Consider the following 19,327-nt stretch of genomic DNA (forward strand, 5'->3'; position numbering starts at 1 on the left):
TGGGCAGGAAAGGGACTGTTGAACACTGACTAGGAACTAGGAAAACAGACTGGCTGCAACTAAATGAATAGCTTTTCAAACTGACCCTGCATACTCTTATCCTAAAGGGTTTTTTTTTTTCTGCAGCTTTAATGGTGAGAGTATTTACACTTATGTTAAAGACAGATGCACTGTACATGTAGTTATCAGCTTGGGACTAGTTGACTGGGCACTTTCCCAAAATTCAAGGTAGTTTTGGGGGTTTTTTTTTTCGTCATTGCTGCTCCAAGATACTGAATTAAATGCTCTGCTGCCATCTGTTGGCCAGAAATGATTCTGCAGTTCTAAAATAATCAATTTATTATTTATTTCTTAGCAGACGCCGTTATCCAAGGCGACTTACAATTGTTACAAAATAGTACAGTACTAAGTATCACAGTACAAAATTACAGCGTATCATATTACAGATAAGAGCATTTATAAAGTACAATAAAATCAGTAGCAAATTAGATCAAATCCAGGTAAGAGCAAACTGTAATTACATTTGAGAGCGAGTTCAACTATGAGCAGTTAACTTATAAAATATATTTATTTCCTTATACGAGTAACGTCCAGTAAGAGCACTTAGTAAGTACGATAAATCGACGAGAGTGAATTCAAATAAGAGCAATTACAAAAAAAAAAAAAAAGAAAAAAACGTGAATGCGGATACCTATAAGAGTAAAATCAAATACATAGATGTACAGTCAGCAATCACACATCCGACACCATAACATTTTTTACTTCGTTGACGGTTAAACAAGCGTGACGCATATCTGATTATTTAATTTTGGCCATTCCAACCCTTGTACGTTTTATTAGGGAACATAAAATAAGTTACAATGTCAAAAATACATAGCTTAATGGACTGTTTGAAAATAAGTAGGCTTCCATCTAGATGTACTCTAGTTGGTTTTGTTGCTACAGTCAGGGGGGTGCACAAGCAGGGGCACGGGCCCACTCCAATAATCATCTCCAAAATATTGATTTCTGCTTATCAATGTATGGCGTTTGCACTTTCTGTCACTCACATGTGTACTCGGTTTGCACACGTTCCCCCATAACGTGCAGTTAAGGACTGGCGCGTGTGTCCCCTTAATGTTTGAGTTCAGCTGCAGTAGTACAGTTAGTGGAAAAAACGCACATTTTTTAAAGTATGCTATTTTATGCTCAACTGAAAACCTGAAAACTGTTAATAGACTAAAGGTAAAGCACTTGTGAAGCTGAATCAAGCATTTCAATGCAGAGTTCCTGAAATGCAGTACGATTTATTTGTACACCACATTGAGCCTATTTTAACACTCAGGAATCGGACAATGCAGTGTCGTGAAGGTCTGTAAAGAACACAACCTTCTGTATCCTGATGTATTCGACCTGTTGTTGCTTTTGGCCACGATACATGTTAAAAAAAATAGATTTAACTATTGCCCTGACATCCTTACACCACCGGTCAAAAGTTTCCGTCTATCATGTGATTGGTTCACATCACTGTCAGTCCCGCCCCTTTTCAAAGGAAGGCCTTTCTCCTCTGCACTCTTAACAAGAGAAAATGCCTGAACACCGATTTACACTGAACACTGAATTACAAAACATACTACAAAACACTGAATTACAAAAAATACTACAAAAGAAAGATGCTTCAAACATGAAAATGGTGATAAAAAAACATTTTCTGTTATTTGATTATGTTATTTATCTATTTAATGCTGTATCAGCTATATTTAAACAAAATATATAACTCAATATTTATTTATGTATGCTGAATCAGCTATATTTAAACAAAATATATAAAGTCGTATTTACTATCCAACCTTGCCTCACATATTTTCTTGACTGATTTATATATTAAATATGTACTGCAGACTCAGCCATAGTGGAAAATGAAATGCCCCTCGATGGATGCAATGCACTCAGCCAGTGGCTTTGGGCATTATAGCCCCCTGTCGGTAACAATAGTCTTCCCTCGGCTCAATAATTTTCTACTATAACCCTCCTCTCCAGCATATTTACTATATATATGTTTATTAGGAAACCAAGGTGACTTACTGTAATATTAGCACATGGTTATATATGACCCTGTTTTAAGTCTAATGTCTTACCACACTGTGGGTGGTTTGTCCATATTGTCCATTCAAGTTGGCCAAGTGGCAATTCTTGTACCACCATGCTCCACGGTGAGTGAAAGCACAGTTGCTGAGGGCAATGTCATTATCCCGGTCTATTGTTGTGAAGTTTCTGCCCTGGTGGTAGGTCATTGCATCACCTAAAACCAAAAGAACATTTTAAAGCTCAAAGGAACTTCTCCCGGATGAGTCCACATTTTGTACCTCAATCTTGTATTTCTTGATGATTTGAAGATATTTATAGATGCAACATCTCATTGTTAGAAATATACTGATCCCATATTATTTAGAACTAATGTCTCTGTCACGGAGGAAGTTATTTAGCACCCTTGAACTTGGAAGAAGTACAATAAGAAAAGTCTAGAAGCTGCGCTAGGATCTTTGTAAACACTAACCCGCAGTGCCTCTGTAGTTTCCGACAGTCAGCTGGTATTTCTGTTTCGCTGGTGCCAATTTAAAGTTGTCATAGATGGCATAGACTGATTCCGAGCCTGCCCTCAGATCCACACGCAGCTCATACTGTTGTGAATTTGTCAGGTCGTACATCTTGTCCAGGCCTGAGATATTAAAAAAAATAAACATTAATCACATGTTTCACTGGCTGAATCACTATCCTATTATTCACTATTCTAGTGTCTGTTATTCTAGGTTTGATCCTGGTACTAACCCAGCCAGAATTCCTCATTCATGTCCCCAAAGCCTTGGGTGTAGTTCTTCCAGCGTTTCAAGAAATCAGTTTTGCCGCTGTTGCGTCTCTGGATAACCTGCACAGAACACAAAGAGGGGTCAAGGGTTAAGTCTGTGTTCTATCATCTATGACCAACTTTTATATACCATTATGAGACTTTCTAACACACTAATGAAACACACACAAGAAATCATTTAGTCAGTATTAAATGCTCCAGGAATATCCACACTTTAAATAAAATCTGTTGTATAAAGAGTAATATGTAAATCATCCCACTCAGGGACTGAATAGTTGTTTTCTAATCTGACAATAACCTTAAGGTTAGGATCAAAGCTTTTGAGTAAAACTCTGATTGACTGTATGAGAAGCATGGATGGTTGTTTTTTAAAGGTATTTACTTCCAGGGATAACACATTTACTAACGCAACTGAGTAATATTACTTGTTTTAACTAGTGATTAGTGATTATTCCTCCATCCTTAATAGTGATGTGAGAGGTGGGATAGTTGGGAGAGGGATAGACAAAGTCGTATTAAACTTACAATCCAGCCACCACCATCAGTGGTCATGTCACAGTACACCTTCATTGGTTGGGATCTGTCACTGTTGAGGTAGATGGTGTAGATTCCATTTGAAGTCTTTCCATTCTTCATTGCCTGAGTGCAGTCCATGGGGAAGGGGAAAAGATCTCCGACTGCAACAGAGACAACAACAAAAGAGGCTCAAATTATGTCTCTACCACACATGGTGAAATCCATGTTATGTATATTTGGGTGGGGGTTATAAAGTTATTAAAAGCACTAAAGCTATTAAACGCACTCTTTTGTTCATAGACAAAACCCCAGCAATGTGTGCAGCTATGAATCAGTTCAATTTGTTTCACTTGGGGTGTCTTTTATTGTCAGATATGACTTTATTCAGTAAGTACTTTATCGAGGTGTTTACATCGATCATGAGGCCTCACCTGTGGTAAATGTGGTCTCAACTGTCTTGCTGCGCATCGCTCCTCTGAAGGCCACTAGGCGGACGATGTAGTGAACCCCCTGCTCCATACCTCCTAGAAGGTAACTTCCATCAGTTGAGCTAAGAGTCTTCTCCGTCTCCTTCAGAAGAAATAGACATGTTCACTCATTAACCCAGAGTAGAGTGTTGAAGGAGCAGCCACAGGCAGACAGATGTCAAATAAATAGCACGGAATGAGTAGCCACAGAATAATATTTTGAACTACAGTCCATTTTGGATCTGCCCAGTGCCCATCACTGAGACACAACTTAGCTTTGGCCAAAACTAAGAAACCAGAAATGATGGTTATTTATTATGTGATAAATATTTCTGAAGGTTCTTTGTATCTAAATGCAATGCTAACAATGGATGTAGGAGTATTAGTTACTCTGTGTCACTGTTCCTTTAAAATCTAGTTTAAAACCTTATATCAAATTTAAAAAATACATATTTTCACATGCCATAGTGAACGTGCTTGAAAGCATAGCCAAGAAGGGTAAAAGGATGGTAAAGCACAGTAATGATCGGGTGAATCATGGTAAATCATAGTAAAAGTGTTACTATGGTAATGAATGGCATTGTACCACAATACACTTCCTTAATATATATATATAATTTAAAGCCTTATATAAAATAGCATATTGTGTTCAACATTTTATTGTGGGATCTTTGGACCCAAAACCCCCACATCAAAATGCTCCAACAGACTGTACTATATTGTGATTTGCAGTCTCACAGCTAAAAGGAACCTCACCTGTCCTTTTCCATCTGCCCTCTTGTAAGAAAGAATGTAGCCACTGATAACAGCCTGTGGAGGGGTCCACGTTACCACTCCACTGGCCTGTTTGGCATCAGTCACCCTCAGATTTGTAGGAGCATCGATTTCTGAAAAACAATCGATTAGTTTTTGCCGTTGTGCACACATTTTGCAGTTTTACTGATTTCAGGCCAAGGCAGTCACCTGTAGTAGCTTTAGTGGAGGCAGGGAAATCAGGTGTAGCAACTCACACTAGATAACTTTGATGCATTCTATTGTACTTATCAAAGGGCATTGCAGTTACCAGTAACAGCTTTAGTGGAGGTCTTCTTGCTGCTGCGATTTCCCTTCATGGCTCATTTTTGACAGTATACCTTTTGACACTCATGATTCCTTGTCCATTAGGACCTTACAGACAACTTAGAATAAAAGTTGGATATAAGGTCTTTATGACCATGCAAGCATAGACTTTGTGGATTCAGGATGCTTTTTAAAACTCAAGATGGGTTGCTGTGATGTCCAAGCTAAAATATCGAGCTCCTACCAGCTCTGCCATTTGAGCTCATTCTTTAGCTCATCTGGTAGTTCTATCTTTGAAGCCAGAAGGCTCAGAGTACACATCCTAAGATCCCCTGTGAAAGATTATAGTTGTGGATCCTTTTACAACATTGGCATCCTGCTTCATGCATATGTTTCCTCTAGTTGTCTCTCCCTTTACTCAAGGCTTCTGGGATTTACAGTTTCCAGGCTTTAGTTAGTTCTTAATCCTAAAGCTTTGCTGCATACTAAATCATGGGAAGCCAAGCTAATTGTCTTAGCTGCACAAAGTTCAATACATGCAAAGCCTTTAACAGCCACAGACCATGCTATCTGCTGTCACCTGAAGATGGATTTGAACATCTAAGAATCCAGCTCATTCCAACTTTTTAAATGTAAAACATATTTGTTTAACCTGACTTTGCCTTGAACCCCACTGATTTCAAGATAAGCCAGTTACCTGTGACAGCTTTAGTGAAGGTCTTCTTGCTGCTGCGATTTCCCTTCATGGCCCAGATGTAGACAGTATACTCCACTCCGGGTCTCAGGCCTGTCAGCTTGTGGGAGTTCCTGTCTGCCCCCACAGAGATCTCCTGGCTCTGCCCATCAGATGAGGTGTAGCTGATCCTGTACCCGTCAATGGGAGCCTGCACCCTGTTCCAGATGAGGGTGGCAGTGTCCTCTGTCACACTCGTGGTCACCAGGTTAGTGGGGGCATCAATCTCTGTGAAGTAGTCAGTTTAGCAACTGTGTTTCAGAACAACTCATTGTTCGGATGAGACGTAAAACCGAGGTCCTACTGTAAGTGACTATGCAGCAGCAGTTGTGATGCATAGTTTACCCCTTAGTCTCTGTAAGTCGCTTTGGATAAAAGCATCTGCTAAATTACTAATTAATAATAATAATAATAATAATAATAATAATAATAATAATAATAATAAAGAGTCAACTTTGGAATCAGCTTGCCATTATGACCTTTAGATCAAGCTTCACAACAGTCAACAAATGTGACTTTTAAAAATATTAGACTATTTTTTTTCTAAGGAGAAATGAAACCCTAAGCTATTCTATCTTTAAAATAAACAAGCATGTACATTAGAAAACACCTGATTGCTGGATTGTGTCTGCACTTTGCACAGTACTTGTAGAAAATGTTAGCTGTGTAATATATCCCAAACTCTGTACAGTGCATTCAACCAATGCCATGAACTTCTCTCTGAAGGATTACTCGCTTTGTGTGGTTTTTGAACTTTTCACATTGAAAAGTCAGCTACTTGGTGGTTTTGGATTTCCGCTGATGCGGTATGAGGTTAGGCCAGCCAACCCGTTTTTAAACACTGATGGCACATTGGCACATCATATGTGGGATAGCTTGCCTACCACTCCCCCAACGGATTTGGGGGTTCAATAGATGGACCTCATTCTCAGTGCTGCAAATCCAGAGACTTTCAGACCGAGATACATAAGTAAAATGGAACACTGGATTCAATCACTATGCATTAGAGATTACCATACATGGCTAGTCTCTATTTACAAGTAAAGGGCAAGAAAGAATGACAGTGATAGCGCCACAATCATGGAAAAAACAGGAGGTTTCAAACATGAAAGATACCACTTATTTCTTTTGTCTGGCCAACTGTATGTCAACCACTGATACCAAATTATTTGCCATACCCTAAAGGTCAAATAAGGCAGAGCTACTGTAAATCTACAAACATCCTTATGTAAACTTACAGTTGGTTCATAAGTACCATGCCCAACTTGCTTCATTTAGCATTACCAAGTTTGTATCCCTGTAGGCCAATTATACCTGTGACAGCTTTAGTGAAGGTCTTCTTGCTGCTGCGATTTCCCTTCATGGCCCAGATGTAGACAGTATACTCCACTCCGGGTCTCAGGCCTGTCAGCTTGTGGGAGTTCCTGTCTGCCCCCACAGAGATCTCCTGGCTCTGCCCATCAGATGAGGTGTAGCTGATCCTGTACCCGTCGACGGGAGCCTGCACCCTGTTCCAGGTGAGGGTGGCAGTGTCCTCTGTCACACTCGTGGTCACCAGGTTAGTGGGGCTGTCAATATCTATTGTAGCAGTTGTTTACAAAAAAAAAGCATTTCATTGGTAGCTTCAGTATCGCGGCTCATACAGAAACAGGGATAGTAACTCTAGTGCCATTTTACTCCAAGTTTAATTGATACTTTAGGTTCAATTAAATAAATAAAATATCCCTTGTTATCCACCCCACCTGGTCAGGGCTGGTTATTATACACTGACTGTTTACATTTATGCATGTTAATTAAGAACAGTGTCAAATTTAATGCGAGGCACTAAAATAAATGATGCCCTTCCACTCCTCCATAATTACTTTAAGTGGTTTAAGCACAGACCCAAAACTGTGCAGGTGTGTGACAATAGGAAATAACATCTAAAGCCATCAGTGCAGGTATTTAATAGGTCCCACTTTCTGAAACCATGAAAAAAATAAATAATCTGAATTTTCTAATGCACTGCAATAGGAGTTAAAAGGTTCTTGCTCTGACTATAGGTACCATAATTCTGCATTTATAATACAGGTCAAACAGTGGATTTGAAAAAAAAAAAAAAAAAAAAAAAAAAACAGAAATAATTTTAGGGCAATTTTGTTTTATTTTTATTAAATATCCTTACTCCAATAAAGGGACCACACAAGTAGTCCTATTTATAACTTTGAACTGCACACTAGGTAAATTGATTTAATTGAACCATGCAAAAGTAAGTAAATATACAGGGTGATTAGAAAGTAAGTTTACCACATCAACGCATGGTGCGTTGATGTGGTAAACTTACTTTCTAATCACCCTGTATTTATTTTTTTCGATGTGTTGAATTTTACATTGCCATTGAAAAGATCCACCAGGAGGCAGAGTTGAGACAGCACTGAATTCATAGGTTATTCTGTGAGTTCACGACGCTGTTGTTTCAGCAGAACTGGAGTAAAAATAAGAATAATGACGTCTCGGATTTTAGTAATTTTTCAAGGTCTATGTCGGAGAGAGGTGGATAATAATGTGCAGAAGTTTCTTTCTGTAACGCTTACAAAACCACTAAAAACACATTATTTGAAGTGACAAAATCGATGTGAGTGAGTATAAAGACAGCGATGTTTTTTTTTTTTTTAATGAAAAAAATTGTGTGTACTTTTTTCTGTTTTGCTATCTTCCAGTTCATTTAATTGTTGTTCATCCAAATTGGTATGTCTACTTATTACTTTTTAATTTTGTTGTTGGTAATTGGTCACTCAGTTTTCTAGTTACTGTAGATCTGTAACTCTGTAAACAAGATACCGTTACTTTAAATTCGGTGAGGCAGCGCAGTGATTTCGAATATGTGACAAGGCTCCAACTGTCTGAATCCATACTGACAACTGGAACCTTGCGCGACCTCATACACTACTTTAGTCTCTGGCTAAGGAACACCCGACAGAAAGCGTTCTGTAAGACGGAGTTGACCACCAGACACAATATGAATAAATATATAAATAAATATGTATTACTTGTCATGACGTGCATCAACACATGAAATGAACAGAATAAGTAAGAGAAAAGCAATAGGCACGTGTATCTAACTGTCGAACTAAATTACACAGCACCCCTACACACGTTACAAAAAAAAATGCAGCAGCAACTCTTGATTAATTATGAGTACATGTACAGAAGCGATATTCAAGACATGCACAAAATTATTTAACAGAATGATGAAGCAGCTCTCCAGAACAGGAAACACCAAATTGCTTGCCAACTTGTGTCTGATTCAGGTTTTCTTTTAAGAGGTCAAACCATTTCCAACTTTCTGTAGCAAGAGAAACAGCTGTGCATTTTGCCATTTGTTTGCATGCCATTTTGTAGCGATGAGGTGCACTCGTGGAAATCAGAATACAAAACGAGGCATTGATAAATAACGGTGCTTCTGGAAAGATTTAATAAACCAATCAGTGTGCCTCAAGACACTGGCGATAACAAGTTGCTTTTCAAAAGACAGAATAAACCCTTTTAATTTAAGTTTGATGATAATGAGTTATCAAGTTACAAAACATTGCTATTTGGGAACGAATCGTTATCGGTGCCAAGAAGGTGTTCTTTTAAGTGAAGTTTTTGTTCCTTAGACGCAGCATTTACAATGGGAAAAATCAGTTTCATCACAAGGGTGTTCTCTTAGGAAGTTTTCCTATATATTGCTGCAAAAAAAGCTCCATAAACAATCAGTATTTGCACAAGCACAGTCATAACAAATTAGCAAGTCCCTTCTTGAATAGCTGTATTGGAGAAGAGAGATTAGCAGTACAGCCTGTGGTGTGTAGTCTCCAGAAAATGACAAACTATTTAAATTGCTGATGCACATTCACAGTTTGACAGGGTTGAACACTGTCAGGGTACCATATTCAAGGGTAGAAAATGTTCTCCATCATACTTTACCACACTTCACTACACTAAAGTATGTGCATATTTACAGTTTGACAGGGCTGGACACTGTCAGGATATCATATTCAAGGGTAGAAAATGTTTTCCATAAAGGTTTGTTATTTTTTGCTTCATCTGCTTTCGATTATACTTAATTCAGCGACTGTATTAAATTTGAATCAACTGGATCAGCAACCAGCAAGACATGTAAAATAATCACATAATCCTTTGGCAGTGATCAGTGGAGCAGTAAGTCATTTTATTTGGCATGTAGAAATAACAGGATATCCTGTTAGTTATATCAGCCTACTGTTCTGGCAACAGAGCAATTACAAATGGTCTTCAGTGTTTTGTATTCATTACAGATGGTCATCCTTTATTATGTAAAATTTAAAATCTAAATATATAAATATGTGTTTACTTATGTGTTTTAGATTTTGAATAGGAAGCAGCAAGTCCACTGGATTGGCTTGGTTCAGCTATTTTCATTCCCATTGGCTAATGTCTGTAAAATGTATATATAACTGTGGTTGGGCAGAAGAGAGCCCTGCACATTATTAAAGGGGGCTGCTGGGCAAAGCTGTGTTTTTAAAACAAGTGTTTTGCTATTGTTTGGTTTAAATGTGGTCTGGCAGAGATGATGTTAGCAGCTCATCCTCTGCCAGACAGCGCGTGTGGGCAGCAGTGTGGAGTAGTGGTTAGGGCTCTGGACTCTTGACTGGAGGGTTGTGGGTTCAATCCCCGGTTGGGGACACTGCTGCTGTACCCTTGAGCAAGGTACTTTACCTAGATTGCTCCAGTAAAAATCCAACTGTATAAATGGGTAATTGTATGTAAAAAAAAAACAAAAACAAAAATGTAATATCTTGTAACAATTGTAAGTCGCCCTGGATAATGGCGTCTGCTAAGAAATAAATAATAATAATAACGCATGGTCGGCAGTCCGTGATTATTGACTGTTGGCTATGCAAACTAAAAACCCTGTGCAGAAGGACTATCTCCAGATTTAATTAATTGATTAAATTATGGTTTATCCAGAGATGGTCACCGATATAAAAACCTGCAGCTTTTGTTGTTGAGGGTGGGGTGTTCAAGAGAAGGAACGTGAGAGTGAGACGGGAGAAAAATCAAAAACCGAATCTGAGAGTAAGAAAGCAAGCAATTGCTACTCGTGCTGGGCAGACCAGAACGGTATTTGTTTGGATTTTGTGTTTGTGACCTGTTTTTGTTTAAATATTTATTTTGGCTCTGTGACCAGTGTTTTTGTCAACCTTTTTATTTTATTTATGTTCCAATGAAAACGGCGCACAAGAGCGCTTTCACCCAAGTACCTGCCTGTGTGTGTTCTCTGTCAACTTCCGTATCTGGTCTGGGGACATTATCTACTTGGCTACCCTGACACAATAACCTAAACATGTTGTCAAAATCTTAATGTGTTCAGTCTGCTAACCATTCAAGTTTCTTTATTGCACCCTGTGGATGATTTTTAATTTTAAAAGAAAGCAGAAATCACTTAATATAACATCTGAAATGATGGTGGTTTAATTTATAACATGTAGGTAGTTTAAAACTTAAAACTGCAATGTGGAAGTTGCTTTATTTTCAACATTCTGAAAATGAGCTCAGTACACAGCCAGTCTGGATTGGATCTCACCTGTTACACCGTTAACTGAAGATGGCTTTCCCTCTATGTCTTCCTTAACTGCCTGCACTTTAATCAGGTACAAAGTGCCAGGTTGAAGATCTGCAAACAGTAAACCCAGCATTCATTTCAAGTCATAAGTGGTTTGGCCTCAACATAAGTTCTAGTGGTTCTAGTCATTTCTTTATTTTAAGATAATTACACTAAAGATCAGCTAAGGTGCAATAGCTCCTAGAGACAGAGAAAACTAGAGCTATATGTTTTCTTAAAGCAGTTGAAGATGGTCCTTTCATTTCAATGACAGTGCAACTTTGTGGGTATTGTTAGCTGTAACTGCAGCTTTACAGACTAAAAGCCTACCAAACTACATTTTTTTCAAATATTGAATACATTGTAAATCCATTGTTTGCTAAAGCCATATTTATATAGAGGAATGAAATCATAGTAACAGTAAAATACTGGCAAGAACAACTTAGTTTCAGGTAGGAGCAGTTATATAAAGTTAAAATTAAAAGTCACCTCTGACGATGTAGCTGGTTTTGGCTCCTTTTGCCATTTGAACCCTGACCTCATTTTCCTGACCTTCTGGGTTGACAGTAGTTAGTTTGAAAAAATCTACTTCAGTGGGAGGGTTCTTCCACTCGACATGGATGGAGTACTCCATCTGAGAGACCACCTTGACACTGTCAATAGAAGATACCACTGCAACAAAAAATAAGATAGCAAAGTAAGGCATATTTTAAAACATGAATAGAGATATTTATACTATTCCTGATTACCAGTACAATTATGGCCAGCCTAGAGGGATGTTTGTTAATGGCTTCTAATATATCACATCCTCACATAGCTCTGCACTAAAAATAGATCAATTTTTCAAGAAAGTGTTTAATTTTTCTATGTCAATTTAGAGCAAACAACTTCCAGTAAGTATTGTTTATTTTTATTTTTTTTAAGGCTATTAAACAGATTTAAGCAACTGAAATATTAATGCAAATTACATAATTATTATTTGGACAATTCAAATTATCCCATGAGACTGGTTAAAATATCACATTACAATGCAGATAGCACTTAAGAAGACATTCGTTTTGATATAAAATGGTTACCTGTGCTGGCTTCCAAATTGCATGGCTCACTGGAGATATCTTTTATGAATGTGTATAAATTGATGATGTAATTGACACCCGAAGTTAGGCCGGTGATCAGGTGGGAGTTCTTGGTCTTGGGCACTTTGATCTGCTTTATAGTCCCCTCTGCCCCCTCTGGGTAATAGGTGAGGAGATAGTACTCTGCACCAGGTACATAGTCCCAGTTCACCAATAGGGATTCTTCAGAAGCTTTCACTAAACGGAAATTTTTTGGGCTGAGCACTGCAAAACAGGCACAATAAGCGGCTTTAATAAGAAGGTTGGTCTGTTTAAATATAATGGGCATTATTCACAAAACGGTTTTAAGAAATGTTTTAAAATATATATATATATATATATATATATATATATATATATATATATATATATATATATATATATATATATATATATATATATATATATATATATATATTTGAGCTAATATATATATATATATATATATATATATATATATATATATATATATATATATATAGTGATAAAACACGGGGCAGGGTCATTAATGGAAGGTACATGAGGGCAAGTTTGATGGCAGATTATGCCCTCACGTTACCGGAAGTAAGGTGGCCGACCCAGGGGAAACTACACCTCCCAGACCCGGGAGAAACTACAACTTTAAGAGTTTAAGACTTTAAAGAAGTTTGTAGCACAGATGAAAATAAAGTCTATGATTTTTTTGTTTGTTTGTTTACAGAAAATATTTTAATGTTGTCCAGCTATGTTTTTTTTATTTTATTTTATTTGAAAGACATATTAAAATTATAAATATTTTACCCAGACTTCTTTATTCCGTTTCTGCCTAGATCAAAGGGAAAACACCAGCAACAGACTTTTTAAAAACAAAATTAAATCATGGCGACAGGCAGCAAAGGGAGGAAGAAATTTCCATTGCGATGTTATTCTGTGGCTTAGGAAAAAGTAAAGAAATGTAGGGGAGAAGTCCAGGCATACAAAAGTGAAACGGAGACTGGTGACCACAAAAGTGAGGAAAATCTCTGAAACAGGTTAGGGTGTTGTTCTACACAGCTAGAAGAGGAAGCCACATGTTTTCCTTCTAATCGGAACCAGGCTTTTCCATTGAGGTGCTCTACTTATTCAGTAGGTCTACATTTCCATTACTCAATGCGTGCCTTTAAAAAAGTCTGGGTAGGGATTGCGCTGAAGAGACATTTTTGTCCAAATAATCTTTCAGACACACAGCTAAGGAGAATAATATCTGCTTCTGAAATTTCACAGGCACACGAAGTGCAGGTTTAACTTATTGACACCTGACAATGGGAAAAGACAAAAATTCATCGCCATGCAAAATCAAGATTTACAGTATCTTCTTAGCCAGTGTTCATCATGGTGTGAAGCTTCTGGTGTTTCATTTGTTCTGAGTATGATAATATGGAAGCTGTTGCACAGTGAAGGCTGATATAACCAAAAGCATTAAATATACTGGTAATCTATAATTATACAAAACATCCAGCATCTTCACGTAGACCACTTCACTTTAAACAGTTTTTTATTGTTTCCCTTTCTTTACTGTTCATTAGAAGTGGAATATCAAATGGCTTCTGCTGTGTTATCATGTGTGTCCCATTAGTACTGGGAGAAGACCACATAAGAGAAAGAACATTTGTAATGGGTAAAATACTACCTTCCTCAAATCTGATTTGCTGCACACATTACAATGAAGGGATTACCCGAGGGCATGGTGTCTGAGGTTAGTGAGGCATGAAAGCAGGGGCGACGCATGTGGATTGTGCTGATCTGGGGTTATAAAGAACTGGAATCTTGAGAGGCCAAAAGAATTACAGAAATGCCCCTTTATTCAAAATCACGAAACATGAGGATTATTGTTATTTTTTTTTATATAAATCCATTTGTATGTTTTTTTTTTAAACTGCTACCTATTGTGTAACTAAATAGATTTTGATTCTGGTTACATTAACTTTACATTGCTGGTTGATTAAAACATCAACACCACTCTGGTTTGTATTTTACCCTTCTCGGGTATTAAGTCATCAGTAATATGGGAGCTCTTATTGGTAAATGTGCACAAATCAACAGGATTTCCATATGTCTTGAAGTGGATTTTGGGAAGAACTGATCAAAATGAACCTAAAGCCAACAAAAAAGATTCCACTGCATCTGCACCCTTGTTAAAAATCAGACATTATACATATAAACACAGCTAGGCTTATGCTGGGAGGAATGGCTTGCTTAGGAGTTGTTTGTCCAGCTGCTTTGAAAGTTGCCCCAGAGTGTATATGCATACAATATTGTTCAACACAGACCACCCAAGAATGTAACGTGGTTACCAAAGCTGGCATACCACATTTGATACTGGTATCAAAGGATACTTTATAAGGAGCTGTGCATTATTGGTGACCACAAGCCATTGTCCAAAGTGACAAAGCCATGACTGACCTTTTTGCATAATTTTAACTATACATATTGTCAAAAGCTCTAGTGCCCCACAGTCCTGCTCAATATTAATATTTTAGTATTGCTTTCTATTTGTAATGTACATATGTCAAAGCCAAATAGACATGCTTCTGCTAAACACTGCAGCAATACTAAGTAATTAGGTTACATATTTAGTGTTAATTAAGTTCTATCTATAACTACTCATCAGATACATGAGCTCAAAATGCTTACATTGAATTTGAGTGGAAAAGGAAAAGAAATGTCACAGTGTGCCAGTTACCCCATGGCTATAAGTAACATGATTTTGTAGAAAAGTAATTTTTCCCCCTAGGGCTCATTCTAAAATAGATGTCAGGCTAGATGCTTCTACAAAAGATACAGGGCAACTCAGTTGGGATCTCATTTAATTAAAAAGGTAAATCAAAGGCCTCCTTAGAGATGCAGCCATTTAGAAATCTTCCAAGATTTGCTTGTGGTTGGCTTTCATCTCGAGATTGAAATGAGCAGCAAACAGGTAGCCTGAGGCACCACACTGCCACGTCAGGAAATGGTAACAATCTTGAGAAATAAACAACTCAAGAGAGAGCTCCACACAATTTTTAGTTAAACAGTGTAAACGTTTTCTAAAAGGAGAGCTAATATCCTCATAACGCTTTGACTCCGATCGCCATGCGCATGACTACCATAGTAGATGCTTAGTTGCTATCAGATAAAATATCAATTTGCCCTGATTGTTTCCTTGAATTACTGTTTCAGTTCCTGTTTTGTGTTCTATTTGTATTGCCTTTTGTGATTAAAATCAAATTAATGTGTTATTTAGTCTCCAGCTGTGGCAAAATTCACTATGCTGCTACTACTTACATGCTGTACATTGGAAAATACATTAAATATAATATACACATGCTTAGGTTGAGTATACATATTTTAACCTATTGTGTACTGCAGTAAAAATTATACGTATAGGCCCCCATACACTGAACACCTCACCCCATGTGGAAATTGCATGCCTTAAGGCAAATGGGTCATTCGTCTAATGAGAAGCTACTTTGGTCACGAAAATGATGTTTGACCATCATCGCCTGTAGCCTTTAAAATACAATCTGTCTGTTTAACTGAATGAGTGTCAGAAGTAATTACATCTCTCAACAAGAGCAATTCATAAATTAATATGTATTATTCTGAAAGAGCTGAAGCTAGGTAGTAGTGTACATGTCCACAAATATGGACACCTCAGTTCCTATTTCATTTTTAAACTGTTAGCTTTCAATTAAATACCGTCTGTTATGAAAATCTTCTCTTTTTGCAAGCAGTTAACAAGTAGAGTGCTGCTAATACAGTAGATTGACCTCAGATACATGATGATTTCAACCTACTATCAGAATGTTAGAACTGTAGGTAAGTCTTCCAAACTTGCATCTGGTGATGACCAAGTATACATGTGAACAGGTAAACATATCTATACAAATGTTGTCTTTACCTTGGGAGCAGTCGTCTCCGAAAAACCCTTCCTCACAGATGCAGACCCCGTCATCGCACTCCCCGTTGCTGCTGCAGTCGTTGAGGCAGGTGCGCTGGCTGCAGTCCTCGTCTGTGAAGCCGGAGAAGCACTGGCACTTGCCATCCACACAGCGGCCCTTGTCACTACAATCATTGAGGCAGAGCTGCTCGCTGCAGTCCACACCAGTGTAGCCCTCATAGCAGACGCACTTGCCATCCACACACCGCCCATTGTCATTGCACTCGTTTGGACAGCTACGCCTGGAACAGTCTTCACCCTCCCAGCCCTCATCGCAGTCACAGCCGCATGTATCCCGCTTGAAGGTCCCGTGCCCACTACACAGACTAGCCAGCCCTATGGAAGAGGGTTGTAGGTAATCTCAGCAGCAGTGCATGATTGAAAATTGTCTCACTACTCTATTACAATACTTCATACTTGTGTCCAGGAAGACTTCATTTCTCTAACAGTTGATTACAATCACCTTATTAATTTGTATTGCATCTTTGGAACTTTTTTTTTAACAATGTCATGCAAGTCAATGATGTTACCTGCTCCACCGCCACAGCAGCCTTGGGAACACTGGTCCTTCAGGTAGGTCACCTCCTCTTCCAAGCGGTTCAGCTTGAACAGCATAGACTTGAAGGCCTCTGAGGCACCACAGTCACACTTGGGTGTCTGCAGCCGGATGTTGTGTTTGAAGACCATGTTGTTGTCTGCATTCAGGCCCACAGGAGTGGCCACCAGTTCGGTACCGTCGCCTTTGGCTGGGAGAGAGTCCAACTCCACCTTGCAGTCAGAGGACGTGGGCAGGTCAATGTTATAGATGTGTCTGAAAGTGACTTCGTGGTCTCCTGTTTGGTCTGGGGCTGGTTTGTCAGCAGTGATGAGAACACTGCAGAAACACAGCACCCCCAGCAGGAGGAGAGGTCTAATTGATACAGTCATTATAAAATCCTGCAGAGCTGGTTATGTTGAAAACGGTCCTATTTAGAAAAAAAAAATCCTTCCTGAAAAGAGAACATACAAACATTACATTTCATGCCATGCTTAACTAGATAGTGGACTGTCATTCATTCATAACAAAATAGCTGTCATCCAAATCCCTCTAAAATACCCATTTTCCCATTCCAGACCACTGCTCTAAGCACTCAATCAAACAACCAAATGCATACGACTGTAAGTCGCCCTGGATAAGGGTGTTTGCTAAGAAATAAATAATAATAATAATAATAATAATAATAATAATAATAATAATACTGTATGCATATAAAACATCAATGTTATCTGATGAGTTTTAAAAAATGGGTAGTGGGTAATTGTGGCAAAGTGGCTTGCAGTGCGCAGGTGTAGTTGGTGCAGTGCTCAGGGATAACACACACAAGACAGTGAAAGTTCAATAAAATAGCTTTATTTGGCTGGTTTGCGTGTCAACAACACTTAAATAATAAGTACAGGCTCTACACAGCCATGTATATCGCTCCATGCAAAACAAGGGTTTACAGTCCTGACCCTGGAATGAACTGCCAGACCATCCAGTATGAGGCACACTGTTCCTGTTATACAGCGCCCTCACAGGTCAGGAGGGAAATTGTTGACTAAGATTCATTCGCTCTCTGTCATAGTAATGTAAATCTTAGTAGGCATAGTAACATGCATTAAGAATTCGTTTCTTCCTCCAGTTGGTCCTGTAGCTGATACCAAGCTATTTTTATCTTATCTCTGTGGCTCAATAGAGTGCTACAGCAGTACTTTCAATAGAGCGCTAGTACCACAAAACAGTACCTTTCACAAGCACTTGATTCATCAGACACTTTTGACAACTGAGACTATGAAAATTACCAGCTTGAATAAGAAAAGCAATAGTTGTTCTCTAGGAAGCCAGCAGAACAAAGTACAATGTGATCCATCCCTGTCACTAAAGATAATAGAAATTGTCCTTGTTTCAATGTTCTGCCGTGACTGCAAACCCCTAGTTATTGATGCTAAAAAGACTTGTGTAAACTGTTGATAGACAGGATTGAGGAAATGGCTTAGAATGTCAGCCATTTTGTCTTTTATACGCCCTGATATATGCAATCCTAAATAACTAGTCTGTATTGTAATGTACAAATGTAGATACTTCTCATTCAATGGCCTGAAAGTAAAACAAGTTGAGCTTAACTGAAGCAACACAGCACTGTAAATCAATTAGATTTCAGTCTACAACAGGTAACTGCACTTTCACAACAAGGCTGGTTTAGAACCACCACAGATTCCACCAAGGTAAACCTTGTGATCACACATGGGACACCCTCTATTGTCCTATTTTCTAATAGAATTATCACTCTGACTTTGAACTTGTCTTTGCATTGATGTCTGCTGGCTACACCCATATGAAATAAAGGAGACCCTTGGGCAGGGATCCTATCTATGTTTCATACATATAAGTGGTCTATCTCCTGATCTATATCAGATGTTGTTTGTAGGCCTGGATAAGTGACTAATGTTTTAGCATTTCCTGAACTGAATCAGACTTCATGATTTCTTTTTTTTAGTTGAGTTGTATGAGCCTGTGGATGCCAGGGTGATTTGTTTCCCCAGTTACAGTATTGTAATCACAAGGGTTGGCTGGTGAAATATAAAATGCAATATTCTGATATGTATTCATATTATTAGGCCTGACTAAAAGAGAATTTGAATGGCAAAAACTTTGGTAGAAAATTTTAAGTAAGAAAAATGAAGATCCAGTGTTTACTGTCATGCGTCAGTACATTTTTTTAGAGCACTCATCAAAATAGCACCAGGAGCATGTCCTCCAAAGTGTCCCTGCAATTACAGAAAACCTCAGAATCTTGCATGTGCAGATTCTCTAACCAAACAGTATACAGCCAGTCTTAAATTATACAAAATCGCTGGCCAAAGTTACATAAGGTGTGGAAGACTTTTACACAAAAACGATGTAATTGCCTAATGACAGTGATGTCATCCAAAACAATTTTCTAGGGGGAGGTACAATTATATATACAACAAAAATAAGAGTATTTAATAAAAGACTAAGAAGATTCCTGAAACTCTGCATTTTAATTAAG

The 19,327-nt window shown here is 38.2% G+C and overlaps 1 protein-coding gene across 1 annotated transcript in view; it reads right to left on the reverse strand.

The window, feature by feature from the left end:
* tnn (tenascin N) overlaps positions 1 to 19,327 on the reverse strand; it is a 35,310-nt gene that overhangs the window by 2,308 nt on the left and 13,675 nt on the right. The window contains exons 2-14 of the mRNA XM_034027825.3: positions 16,808 to 17,266; positions 16,239 to 16,613; positions 12,302 to 12,565; positions 11,715 to 11,897; positions 11,208 to 11,297; positions 6,935 to 7,198; positions 5,585 to 5,848; positions 4,585 to 4,715; positions 3,793 to 3,931; positions 3,371 to 3,522; positions 2,809 to 2,905; positions 2,537 to 2,698; positions 2,118 to 2,281 (exon numbers count right to left, since the gene is read on the reverse strand). Coding sequence (XP_033883716.3) covers positions 2,118 to 2,281; positions 2,537 to 2,698; positions 2,809 to 2,905; positions 3,371 to 3,522; positions 3,793 to 3,931; positions 4,585 to 4,715; positions 5,585 to 5,848; positions 6,935 to 7,198; positions 11,208 to 11,297; positions 11,715 to 11,897; positions 12,302 to 12,565; positions 16,239 to 16,613; positions 16,808 to 17,204 — 2,682 coding nt within the window. The 5' untranslated portion in view covers positions 17,205 to 17,266. The remainder of the gene's footprint in view (positions 1 to 2,117; positions 2,282 to 2,536; positions 2,699 to 2,808; positions 2,906 to 3,370; positions 3,523 to 3,792; positions 3,932 to 4,584; positions 4,716 to 5,584; positions 5,849 to 6,934; positions 7,199 to 11,207; positions 11,298 to 11,714; positions 11,898 to 12,301; positions 12,566 to 16,238; positions 16,614 to 16,807; positions 17,267 to 19,327) is intronic.

This window comes from Acipenser ruthenus, chromosome 12 (assembly GCF_902713425.1).
Source record: "Acipenser ruthenus chromosome 12, fAciRut3.2 maternal haplotype, whole genome shotgun sequence".
Taxonomy (NCBI): domain Eukaryota; kingdom Metazoa; phylum Chordata; class Actinopteri; order Acipenseriformes; family Acipenseridae; genus Acipenser; species Acipenser ruthenus.